The sequence below is a fragment of the Lethenteron reissneri genome, chromosome 12, assembly GCF_015708825.2.
Source record: "Lethenteron reissneri isolate LAM-NWPU_2019-01 chromosome 12, ASM1570882v1, whole genome shotgun sequence".
Taxonomy (NCBI): Eukaryota; Metazoa; Chordata; class Hyperoartia; order Petromyzontiformes; family Petromyzontidae; genus Lethenteron; species Lethenteron reissneri.
In genome coordinates this window covers 5,424,321-5,436,876 of record NC_083790.1, presented here as the reverse complement: position 1 = coordinate 5,436,876, position 12,556 = coordinate 5,424,321, and the positions used below count along the sequence as shown (strand labels likewise).

Sequence of the window (12,556 nt, the reverse complement as noted above, 5' to 3'; positions counted from 1 at the left end):
GTATCCATGTGCTCTCTGCGATTGCTAGGGTTGAAGTCCGATGGAACGTGTATCTGTCGCCGACCTATGGCTTATATCGTAGTAGTGGTGTTTATAAAAAAAAAAGTGTTGCTTTGGTTGAGTGAGTGCAGAGGGAGGTAAAGGCTGGACTACCTCTCTTGGGACCCATCCGTTATTTTTCGAAAGCTACGCGCATCCGTGCTGCAACTAAAACACGCCGTTACGAAAGGCAGTAGAAAAATCACCCCATTGGAAACAAAAAAGGTGATGAACATGGAAGCTGCACCAAGCCAGAGGAACTAAGATAGACCATAAGGTGGTTTAAAATGGTGAAAATGGAGTGTGGATTGTGGAGTGGACATGGAGTGATTGCTCAGGAAGGCAGACCCGAGTGGGGGAAAATAGCAGGAAAAAGCAAATATATTATTTTAGTTCAAAGCAACCATGTAAGGAAGGTCAATCATGTACTATGAAGGACCATTTCTTGAAATGTCACAGATTATTCTCCTTTATAAGGCAGTGTTATTGACGAATGCGTTGGTTTTTTTGTTACCGATTGAAGGTGGGAGCTACGATAATTGCCGTAACTTTTCACCTCAATCCAAATGTTTAAACATGTTTCCATGCACGCAACACAGGCTCTAGAACCAAGAATTGTTTTAATTTGTTGAGCACTTTACAATGTAACAGACATCCAAATCAGAGTTCAAATGATTGCAGGCAAAAAGGCGAGAGGATAATGAAGAAAATTAGCACACCTAAAATCTCCCAAGGGATCGCCAATGCCACATATGCCAGGCACAGACATCACATTTTCAGTATTGAGATTTTTTTATTGGGAGATTCCCCCACTTATGTTGGCAAAACCACCAACACTATCATAACGTTATTTAAAATCACTGCAACATTATGGGCAATGCTGGAGGGAAATGTCATTGGGGCATCCAGAGATTAGCGCTACCACCGGCGTTTCTTTAGAAAATGTTAAATCGTAACTGGAAGTGCCACACAGATAACCACCAAACACGGCCAAATCCACAGCCACAGCGTGACAACACTCTTCACACGCACATTCCCACTTCCACACCTCATCAGTTTAGATGGCTACATAAATATATTATATAATTACATGTATATAAAACCTACATAATACAGCAGTCCGGGCTATTGTATTTGTCAAGCTAGACTTGGGAGTCAACCTGTATAGGTACAGTATTTCATAAAGGGCATTGCACAAAGATGAGTTCATGCAAAACGATTCACACTGCGTTAAGACCGTCTTAACTCTGGTGCTGTACGAACATACTTTGGCACTAGAAAACTAAAACAAAGTTTGCCTAGTACACACATTGCAGCAGTTGAGAATTTTCACGTTTAATTTCATCGTGTGGTAGAGAAAGGATTGTGATCGCCTTTCTGTATTTGTATATATGATAGGGGCATATACACAATAAGCAAATATGTATGCAAATAGTACAATATTTTTCCCCACTTTATAACTTACCAAACAGTAAGGCTTAAAACCATGAAACACGTGACAAAGGCTGTATCCAATATCTATTGTTGAGTCTCCCAGAAACTTAGGCTCCACAGAGTCTATTTCAGTAAAATGATCAAAATATCTTAGTGTTAAGTGTTGAGCCCATCACCAACAACAGGTAGTTGATCATTAAGCACGAATCAAAACATTAAGACCAGAATCCTGGTGTTCCGTGGCGAGAGTGTACGAGCAGGGAGTGCTGCTACCATGCTGGGTTTAACGTGAAACTCCATAGCAGCACAGACAACACACACAAACGTACAAGGAGAAATCAAACCTAGGAGGCATCACAACCAACTAGCTTTGCTCTCATCATGATCTCTGTATTCAAAAAAGGTCCAAAAAATGTACTAGTACAGATAACTTGTCAAGCTGTGAGCGACTGTCTTAGACACGTTTGAAGATGCTTAATATACCCTATGTTTAACACCGTTTCTTAGAATGCACTTATTTGTCAGTCTTTTTTTTATCATGTTATACACTTACCCAGGAGCTAGACAGATAATTTCTATTATATTGCAAAATAGCTGCGGATATTGTGTTCTCATTAAGGGATTAGAAAGAGGTTGGGAAGGGTAATAATGATCATATTTCTGTATTTACATTCTGAAATATCAGAATAAACATAAGCACAATCCACAGAAGTATTGGCAGTCCAATTTTGCAAACAATCGGTCATTTCCAAAGCACAAACTGTACATAAGCTCCCAAAGCAAAAAATTTACACAGCTGCTTAAGCATGTACTGTACAAAGTTCTATGCACATGTTGTATCCCTGCCCGCGCTTACACTTTGAGAGGAATCGTCAAACTAAAGTTTGTTGTGATGTGGCAATATATTTCAGTCTTCATTTAAGCGGTAACCATCTGGGTAGTTTACAGTAAAAAAAGCCTTGCATGTTTTTGCACAGTCGTAGCCAAACTGAGGCAAGCGATGCTAGTGGCTGTGTAGGTCAGTTGATGTACTGTGACATCCAACGGAAGCCTTCTCCATATCCCTGTCGCTTCAGCACGCTGCACATGAACACCTCCAGCGGGCGAGTGTTGAGGTCTTTGAGTGGGATATTACCCTGCTCACACAAACACGGGGAAGGTGGTCAATGATAAGCATCAACATACATACGACAGCGCATCGGCTCACATACACGAACGCAATCTGCGTGTATATTATGTACACAAAAACATTTTCAATAATTAATTGGGCATGTAATGATGCCGATTCATCTAGGAAATGTATTCTTATGCTCACGACTCATCCATTAAAATAGTGCATGTTAGAACAGATTTACTATTCATCTACATTATCACAAATTACATGTTAATGGTACATTTAGGTCAATAGAACAAACAAAACTACAGAAAAAAATGTTGAAGCAATAGCAACAAAACATTACATTTGACAAAATAACTTTCACAAATCCCAAAGCATGAGAAGTCATACAAATATTGGGTGGAATTTTCCAAATCTGAAAAAACACCACCAACAACAAACCAAAATGCGACACATTCCTCCGATGACAGGGATGCAAATAAATCCACACGCTTAAAGAGGCAAAGCGGCAGGGCCTGGTTGGTGCCGTACCTTTCCAGTGGTCTGGCCATAAAGGCCAAACACTTCACGCAAGCGCTCCTCGCTGATCGCTTCTGGCCGGTCGATTTTGTTTCCCAGGATGAGGACGGGGACGTTGGCGATCGTTTCATCCGTTATCAGAGCCTGCCAGAAAAGGGAAGAGAGTCGTCATGGCATATTTTATAAAAGTCCCGCACAGCCCTGTGAAGTTGACATCACTTAATGCCCAACTCTCGAGTAAAATCCGCACTGTGGCACACATGCCATGAATGAATAACCACTGTGCACACAATTGGCCAGCAAGGCTGGTGAGCTCAAGTTCAACGTTATTGGTGAACCTTTAAGGTAAACCAAAACAAAATAAAATGTCGAAACTGGTATCGCTGTATATAAATAATTTTTAAACTCATTAATAACCAGCCATTTGACTGAATGCAATGATTATTCTATTTTTGCTTGTGCACCACTGCCAACGGCAGTCCCTTCATTTCTTATTCTATTTCAACACAAACTTTATATTGTTGTCAAGGCAGTGGCAAACGCAGGCGTGGGCCTTACATCTAACTCTTTCTTGGCTTCTGTGAGTCTCTCATGGTCTGTGCAATCCACAAGAAAGACCACCCCATCGATCGCAGGTAGGTAGTTTTTCCAAATCCTGCGTGCTGAAATCCACAAGCAAAAGACAATACATGTATCAGTTCACGTAAAATAAGTTAATTCCAGTGTGGTAAAAAGCTGATGTACTTATGGAAGATAACTTCTGAGAATGCCAGTGTGTTTACCTTGTGCGTGGCCACCCAAGTCAAAGGTGGTAAAGGTCATGCCAGCCATGGTCAACTCTTCTGAAGCTGAAGAGAGATCATAAGCATGTTTACATACAGCTTGTTATTACACACTTCAGTACAAGCACAAATTATAGAGAGAAGATAGACATATACATTTTTCAAATCAGTATGGTGAGTTTGAATAACTTCCTTTTAATAATTTTCACGTTTAAAATGTTACCAGTACAATTACTCTTAATAAGAGCCTACTCATTACCATGCTGATTTAAATATGAGAAATGCTCTTGATCAAAAATTAATTTATTTAAGTATTATTTGATCATGTTCACGCTACAGTAATGCTGAGAAGCACCAAGTCCAGCACATTCAAATAAAAAATATATGAATATATATTTTTGATCGAAGACATTTTTGTTTGACATGCAATCAATGTCCACTAAAATTAAACTAATTATACGTCAATTTATAACTTCGAATTTTTTTTTTATTTAACAATCTTATAAGATAAAAAATGTTTAAACCCTCGAGCATGAAGTGCAATCTCCAATTACAAACCAACCTCTACCCTATCTCAGTGCTGTGAAACAGGGCCATTTGCCCAAAATGTCAGCCGGTATTAAAGAGATGATGACCACTCTTTATTACGTCACTTGTAAAATCCAGGAAAGCTTCGCTTTGTCTCTCTTTCTCAGGGGGCGGTTGAGCGTTTTTAAAGAAATAACCATGTTCTGTTTGTGAAGCTCACTTGGGTGCAGGGTAGGAACTGGCTGGCCCATTCGATCATCCTTGAGCATGCAAAGCAGCGTTGTCTTGCCAGCATTATCCAACCCAAGGAACACCAGCTTCCCAGACTTCTTATACAGGCCTAGAAGACATTCATTTGTAAACCTTCGATTAGCATTTTACTTTAACAATGTATCGCTAACCTTTGTTTTCAATCAAGGATCACAGTTGGTTATGTAGGGTAAAATATTATGAATGTTCGGAATATGCTTAGGGTTCATCTGCTGTGGAATCCTGACCAATCTCAACCAAGCTTGGTAAAATACAATTATTTTCGGAATACCAAGAGTATCACTTTACACAGCCAAGTATAATGCACTGAAAACCAAGAATACCATTTCACATACAGACAACTATGCGGAAGTTAACTCTATATATAATATAATTCTTTTTTTGTCCAGGAAAGATACATAATCATAGAACTATTTTTCAGGAGGGTCCAGCATTGGTAAGATGTTTTCAGCCAATTTATGAGTCTTTATACGTGTGAGAGGACTCTGGAGTACCCGGAAAAAAGCCCATGCGTCCATACAGATGAAAACCTATGAAGATTGGGCAACTTGCTGTACTGCCTTCTAGCGAGGCAGGGTATGTATGTTGAACTTCTTTCGCAACGTACGTAGCCAACAGGGCTAATCGGAGGAGAGGAGCGGGGGAATGACAACAAACTAAACACTAAAATCTGTTCTAAAAAATTAGTTTTCAAGGGTATGGCACTTAGACGCCCACGGGAAGGGCGTTTCACAACATGTGTGATCCACTAACCCTCGCGTGCGCCACCACCAATGACAAAATTAAATCAATGGGAAATACAAAGACAGTCATAAAGATGAAACCATGGATATGAAAAAAACATAAGCAGGTTACAGACATGACTAAAACTGTTAAAAAGTCGGCTTTGGCAGAACATATAGCCAGAAGGGATAATGATTGATGAACAAGAATAATTATGAAGTGGCACCAATTAACATCCAAAAGAACATCCAAGGAGTAGATGGAGCAATGAAATCAGCTCGTGTGCAGGTGTGAAGTGGACTTTACATCAAAGAATTGTGAGGAATTACAGCAGCTTGGGGAGGGCTTCATCCAGAAGTGGATTGACCGTGGCTGCTCATAATGCATAAACTTTTTTTTTCTACAACTTTGTGTACATTGTGACCCCTTGCCCCGTTTGTCAATACTCACCCAGGAACTGCAGCATGCTGCTGAACCCTTTATAGATCCACGAAAAAAAGAAGGACATCTCTGATAGGTAGCGGGGGAAACTGCAAAGGCACTGAGTTCTACGAAACAAAAACAAAACAAGAGCAACATTTACTCGTATGAACAGATCTTTCTCAAAAGCCAGCCAGCACTTGTGCCCTAGGGACACGAACGTGTGTGACGAGTGTACAATAAGCGAGAACATTTGAACTTTGGGTACACGTCACTAACAGCACTTGCCCTGATAGTATATCTGCTGACAATCTTTGCCACCGTGTAGGGAAGCGGTGTAGTTGTGGTTCACAGACTTTGCTGAAATCACAGCCACCCCAATTCAATTCCTGATTATGAAGCTTAACAAAAGGTGTGCATGTATAGCCATGTTGTCAAACCACTGCTAGATGAGCACCTCCCCACACAGTGTGGGTCGTGGGTGTTATGTCACCATAATTCACCAGGCTTGTCAATGCGGGTTGGTAAATGCGTGGAGCATAGATATGAGGATATGTTAGTGTGGTGCTCACCGATTTAAGCACTGTGGTAGCAATATCAAAACTTGGTCTGGGCCTTCCCTAGGGCGACATGAGCTTCACTAGGTCGCCTTGGCCCAAAACGAATACTTGACAAGCTGTGGGACACAAACATCCGCATCGCAGAGATGAAACAGTCAAGACTGAGTGGCGCTACCCACACCCGGCACCTGCCACGTGAGACACACACCGGTATTTCTCAATAGGTGCTCGTCAACACGACAGCGTGTGCGAGAGGCTGTCTCAGTATGCACGAGGGTGCCCAAACCCAGCACCGCTGCTGTACGCAGCGTTATTAAAATAACGCGATCCACTTTCTATGGCACGAACGCCTGCATGACAACGCGCTACAAATAGCACAAACAGGGTGTCGTGTGTCGTGACGTGCGCACGAATCTGACTTAAAGACGTTACCCAAGAAACAAAAAAACACTTGTTATATTGCGATTAAAGCTTTCGTGACTGCAGGGATTCATATGCTTGGTTCTTTCGGTAAATTTACGTAGAAGGGAAATAATAAAAAATAAAACAATAACATTCTCACGACGTTTCGATTGCAACACAATCATCATAATCAGGTGTGAAAACAGCAAATTTTCTTGCTTTTTAAAATTTATTTTTATTATTGTATTTTTTCCCTTCTACGTGACTTTACCGAAAGAACCAAGAATACTTGTTATATTGTAAATATATGACCTGGACCGTGTGCTGGGCAGTGAGAAACTACTTTTTGGCTTCGTTAATAAGACAAAAATTTTAAATTCAGTCAGGGGGTGTTGCCAGAGCGTTCCAGGAGTGCGACTGCATTGGTGTCCATAAACTTAACAGTGATCTTAAAATATTGTCTCAGTGCACTAATTGAAATCGTGTCTCACCAACAAATGTATGTTTTGGGTTACAACCTATTTCGTTACTTAAAAATGATATAGAGGGACCAACCACAAGTCGCGCTCAAACTAAAGAGGTCAGTGTTCAAAAACTCCACATTCATCTGATAGGCGTGAATACATACACACAGGATGGGAGCATTATTAATGTTACAATGTAACGTCCTATCCACCTTCCATCGTACAAGTGTCCCTTACACATCCCACAGGAATGTGGCGATTCCACATTCCAATGTAGTAATTCTATATCGAGTACATCTCTAACACAACAACAACACATTTTCCGAGGAATTTACTGGAAACGAAAGCGTTCACCGACCAGTAAGACAGCGATTGTACCAACAATCGAAACGTCGTGATTTATGATTTTATTTCTATTATTATATTTGTTATTTTCCTTTTAACTACGTGACTTTACCTAAAACAACCTCGGAGTTCTAAAGACGAAGTCCCCACACACTTCTCAAATCGGGAGCTTGGTAACGCGACGTGGGATTAACGATTTGCGGCGTTAAGCTTACCTAGCGACGGCGTGAAACTTGTGTGTCTACTTGGGATAGGCTACGGAAGTGAAGATGCGGAGACGGTGGATAAGAACTACAGTAACATTATATAACAAAAGCACCCATTCTCTCAGGGCGTGAAATGCGTAATAATCGGTGGCGCGGCTGGACACGACGCGACACGCACCCAGATTGAGTCTCACTCCCGCGGGGTCAATCTCACGTCTCGAGGTCTCTCACTCCTTGCGAATAAACTCACGAAATGAATGCCTCGCCCCTCCTTGAATGCCCCTCGAAATCTCAGGCGACGAGACGAGAGATCAACCTTGCGGCGGCGGCCGTCTCGCCACCTCCTCGGACATCAATCTCGGGCCACGATTTGAACCCGCCTCGATCGCCTTAAACGCCCGCGAGTTTCACTCACGCCTTTGTTCATGACGTGTACCACTTTAATGACGATAAGAAGTTATATCATTAATTATTATTTTCAATAAAAAAAACTCTTACTTTTTCTCCCTTCCCGGGTCACCCACCCCGAACCCCTTGCGGCCTAGGCTCCCCTACCCAGCGACCCTCGAGGTCGGCGGCAGCGCATCTATCCGAGGACCGCCCAAGGCCCGCCCCCCCCCCCCCCGTCATTCCCCGCCTACCGGTCTCGACGCCACGTACCTCGGGGGGAGAGAGGCGGGTGGTGGTGGTGTGACGACGACTACGACGACAACGCGCTGCGGCTCAGGAAGACATGCGAGAGGGTTGGTGGTGGTAAAGGGGGTGGTGGTAGGGGGCGGTGGTGGTGGTAGGGGGTGGTGGTGGTAGGGGGTGGTGGTGGTAGGGGGGTGGTGGTGGTGGTAGGGGGTGGTGGTGGTGGTTGTTGGTGATGGTGGTGGTAGGGGGGTGGTAGTGGTTGTAGGGTGGTGGTTGTAGGGTGGTGGTGGTGGTAGTAGGGTGGTTGTAGTGTGGTGGTGGTAGTGGTGCTGGTGGTTGTAGGTGGCTGTGATGGTGGTGAGCCTGCGAGTGAGAGACGCAGCCGGGCCGGGGATGGAGGCGGGCGGGCGGGCGGACGGTGACGACGACGATTCGTGAGTGAAGTTCACGCGGAGACGACGAAGATGACGACGACGGGGGACGTGGTGGGGGGGGGGGACACGAGCAGCAGCAGCAGCAGCACCCTCCTGACGAGGTCGCACCGCAGTGACGTTACGAGAGGAGGCGGGGGGGGGTAGCAGGAGGGGGGTAGCGGGGGGGGGTGGTACGGGGGATGAGGGGGGAGGGGCCTCATCCCCCCGCCCCCCGCCGCCGGCTTCTTGGGTTTCAAACACGGGGCGGGGCGCGCGCGCTGTGTGCGTGGATCGATTCTTTTAGCGTGGATCGACTCGATTTAAACACGCGCGATTCAGAGTATCGATTCTTACTCGATTCCGAAATGAAAGATGTTGGACCACGTGAATTGTTTTTTTTAATATCAAAGGGTTTTTTTGCAACTCGATTCTCAAATTCTTTGGATTCTCAGGTTGAGGGATGCAACGTTAAATATAAGCTAAGCGCTGGGGGGGTGGGTGTTTTTAAAATAAGTAGACTAGCATTTATTTTTATTTGTAACCATTCGCCTTTGACGATGTGCTGTGGACTACCTCGCCTGGTGTACAGGAGGTCGTGGGTTTCATCCTGACCCTGACGCCTGCTGTGGATTTGGAGTTTGCGTGTCTCTCATCATCACGGTGGCTAGGAGATGTTAACTACCTCGCCTGGTGTACAGGAGGTTACACCAGCCCACAGGGGATTATTGTGTCCGTCGTGCAGGGAGGGGCTGGGTGGGGAGGGAGGGGCTGGGTGGGGAGGGGCTGGGTGGGGAGGGGCTGGGTGGGGGTGGGAGGGGTGGGGCTGGGTGGGGAGGGGCTGGTCACCCCGTGGTGCCCTTATAAAACTCAACGTTTAACCTACTCACGCCGGCTTGTGCCCGCCCTCACAGTCGGGCATATTTGCGGAATACACCACGCCGCCGTTGACCCTGGCCATTGACCGAGCAACCCAACGTTCCTACCAGCTCCCTCCGCAGGAATGTGTTATTATCTGGGTCTTTCGGTAAAGTCACGTAGATAGGTTCAAAGAAAATAACAAAAACTACGTTTCGATCGCAACACAAGCGGTCGTCATCAGGTTGCGATCGAAACGTCGTAGTTATTTTCTTTGAACATATCTACGTGACTTTACTGAAAGACCCAAAGAATATGAATTGCTGCAGTCACGAAAGCTTTGAAGTCAAGATAGACAATTACTCAGGAAAGACTACAGATGAGACAGGGACAAACAAACTAGACACTTGTAGACATGACACGGTACAGACGAGACACAATACACAGACACATTACAGACCAAGCAGTACAAGGGAGAATTGAGACGACAGGGAGTTCTAAACAAGAGAGTACGAAACACATTCCTGCGGAGGGAGCTGGTAGGAACGTTGGGTTGCTCGGTCAATGGCCAGGGTCAACGGCGGCGTGGTGTATTCCGCAAATATGCCCGACTGTGAGGGCGGGCACAAGCCGGCGTGAGTAGGTTAAACGTTGAGTTTTATAAGGGCACCACGGGGTGACCAGCCCCTCTCCACCCAGCCCCACCCCTCCCACCCCCCACCCAGCCCTCCCCTCCCAGCCCCACCCTCCCCACCCAGCCCCACCCAGCCCCGCCCCTCCCACCCAGCCCCTCCCCACCCTCCCCTCTCCACCCAGTCCCACCCCTCCCATTTTTGGATGCACGACGGACGGACGGACACAATAATCCCGCGGGGGCTGGTGGAACCAGGTGGTTCCTACCAGTAGAAGAGTTTACATATGAGGTAGGCCTCGGCAAGGTAAGGTAATTGTACCCTTTTTACCGGGTAAAAGGGTAAAGGTAAAGATGTCGACGTGCCAAGGGGTAAGGGTAAAGGGTAGGGTAAAAGGTAGGCTCGTTGTTTTTTACCTTTTACCTTACCTGCTAAAGGGTAAAAGGTAGGGTAGAGTGATTGGATTGTGGTAAGGTAAAAGGTAGGGTAAAGGTAGGCTCGTTTTTACATTTTTACCTTACCTTGCCGAGGCCTAATATGAGGGTAGTAGACAATACTGATGAGAGATACAAACGAGACAAAACAGTACGGACAACATTGAACATTCAGAATAAGACCGTACAGGGGAAGACGCAGTGTAAGACAAGACGTGACGACTGATGATACAAGTACTGATGAGTACTCAACTGATGAGACAGACCATACACATGAGAGCAAAGAATCACTTGTTGAATTTTGATTCGTATTATAACTTCACTATCACAGAGTATTACATTTTTACATGCGCAATGAGGTCATTGTGCAAAACAAAACAACTTCGTAAAAGGACACTAGAGCAGACGCGGGTCTTTTACAACACCATAAAATAACAGTTGTATCAGCCAAAGGACCCTGTTGACTAATATTTCACAGCAATACAGTATCCAGTACTTCATTTCCGCAACCCTTGGGAGGTTGGGAGAGGTTTGGGGTGTTGTGAGTCATGCATTCCCCATTTCAGGTGGGTGGGTACCTTCAATCGCCAGTGATTGGTGTGAAATGTTGGCATAAGTTCCACGTACATCTTCACCTCAATGGTATTTGGAGCCTAAGATATGGCCCTCGGTCATGTGCAACTCAGAAAATCAGTTGGTGTCTAGAAACTAAATGTGTGGGTGAATAACAAAAACGTGAATGTTATGGCTTGGGAGGCCTTCCAGGATCGGATACAGCAGTGGCTTAGCTATCGAGTGTGCAGGCGGTGCAACTGCACTGGAGTCCAAGGGCAGGTAGCAATATGTGATGAGGACATTGGAGAGGTGGGCCAATGCCAACCACGCTATGCCACTTGGATTAGGAAATGGCTGGGTATCATGATAAGCTTTTCACAGGCAAATTGGACCGGGTTGAACTTTATTTTTTTCATCAGCACTGCGTCACCTGCTGGATTGCCTACTGTTCATACACTAATTCCACGTAAATAAAATTGTATTGTTTTATTATTATTTTTTGTTATAGTCCTGAAATCTATGCGCTTTCGGGACCAATGTTTAACAGCAACATTTAAGCAGGTGAACTCTGGACTGGTTTTAAGGTTTTGAGTCTTCTTTTCCTTTAGTGACAGCACAATACATTTTAACACCAAATAGGCAAATACACTTTCTGCCCAAAGTAGGTGCCGTTGAATCGTAGAAAACAATAAAACGTTTATAGCAAATGTAAAAAAAAATCATTCTTTGAAATAGTTTTCCTATTCAAAGGTATAAAGTCTTGAGATTTTTTTTCAATAGATGCATATAGGATAAAGTGAATGAGAAGTTGTCATTTTTTTAAATTCTGGAAATCCAGAGGTAAGCAAAGAGCCATCTGCAGTGCTGGGACCGTTTAATGGAGTACAGCAGCACAATAAAATTAGTCTTGGTGGATTGTGAGCAATATAAAAATAAACAAACTAGGGTCTGTTTCACTACCAAACAATAAACTATTAAAATCCACAGAAAATCCTCTATTTATTGTGGTCGCTACACGTACTGTTAAATTGTTACGGTGTGGTGGTGGGTGGCGCTCTGGGCTGTTGCTACCAGGCTCTGTGCTTGTGGATGCCACTCTTCTGATAGAGAATAATCTGCTTTTGGTCCTTGTGCTACACTAGGGGTCTCACAACTCTACACGATACAGCCTTGAGCCTCCACTTTGCACGACGCAAACCTATGATGTTTTACATCTCCCTTG

General features: G+C 44.4%; 1 protein-coding gene across 4 annotated transcripts; it reads right to left on the bottom strand.

Annotated features, from left to right (window-relative positions):
• Positions 1 to 640: 640 nt before the first annotated feature.
• Positions 641 to 8,931, bottom strand: LOC133341803 (GTP-binding protein SAR1b). 4 transcript variants are annotated; one of them, XM_061550544.1, is made up of 8 exons: positions 8,470 to 8,931; positions 6,405 to 6,508; positions 5,863 to 5,960; positions 4,640 to 4,759; positions 3,892 to 3,957; positions 3,668 to 3,771; positions 3,122 to 3,253; positions 641 to 2,609 (listed from the first exon to the last, which is right to left on the bottom strand). In XM_061550544.1, the coding sequence occupies exons 3-8, from the start codon at positions 5,918 to 5,920 to the stop codon at positions 2,493 to 2,495; spliced, it is 597 nt and encodes a 198-aa protein (XP_061406528.1). In that variant the 5' UTR covers positions 5,921 to 5,960; positions 6,405 to 6,508; positions 8,470 to 8,931; the 3' UTR covers positions 641 to 2,492. The 4 variants fall into 4 exon arrangements, with proteins under 4 accessions (XP_061406528.1, XP_061406530.1, XP_061406529.1 ...); XM_061550546.1 differs by lacking the exon at positions 8,470 to 8,931 and adding an exon at positions 8,060 to 8,253; XM_061550545.1 differs by lacking the exon at positions 8,470 to 8,931 and adding an exon at positions 7,819 to 7,961.
• Positions 8,932 to 12,556: the final 3,625 nt, after the last annotated feature.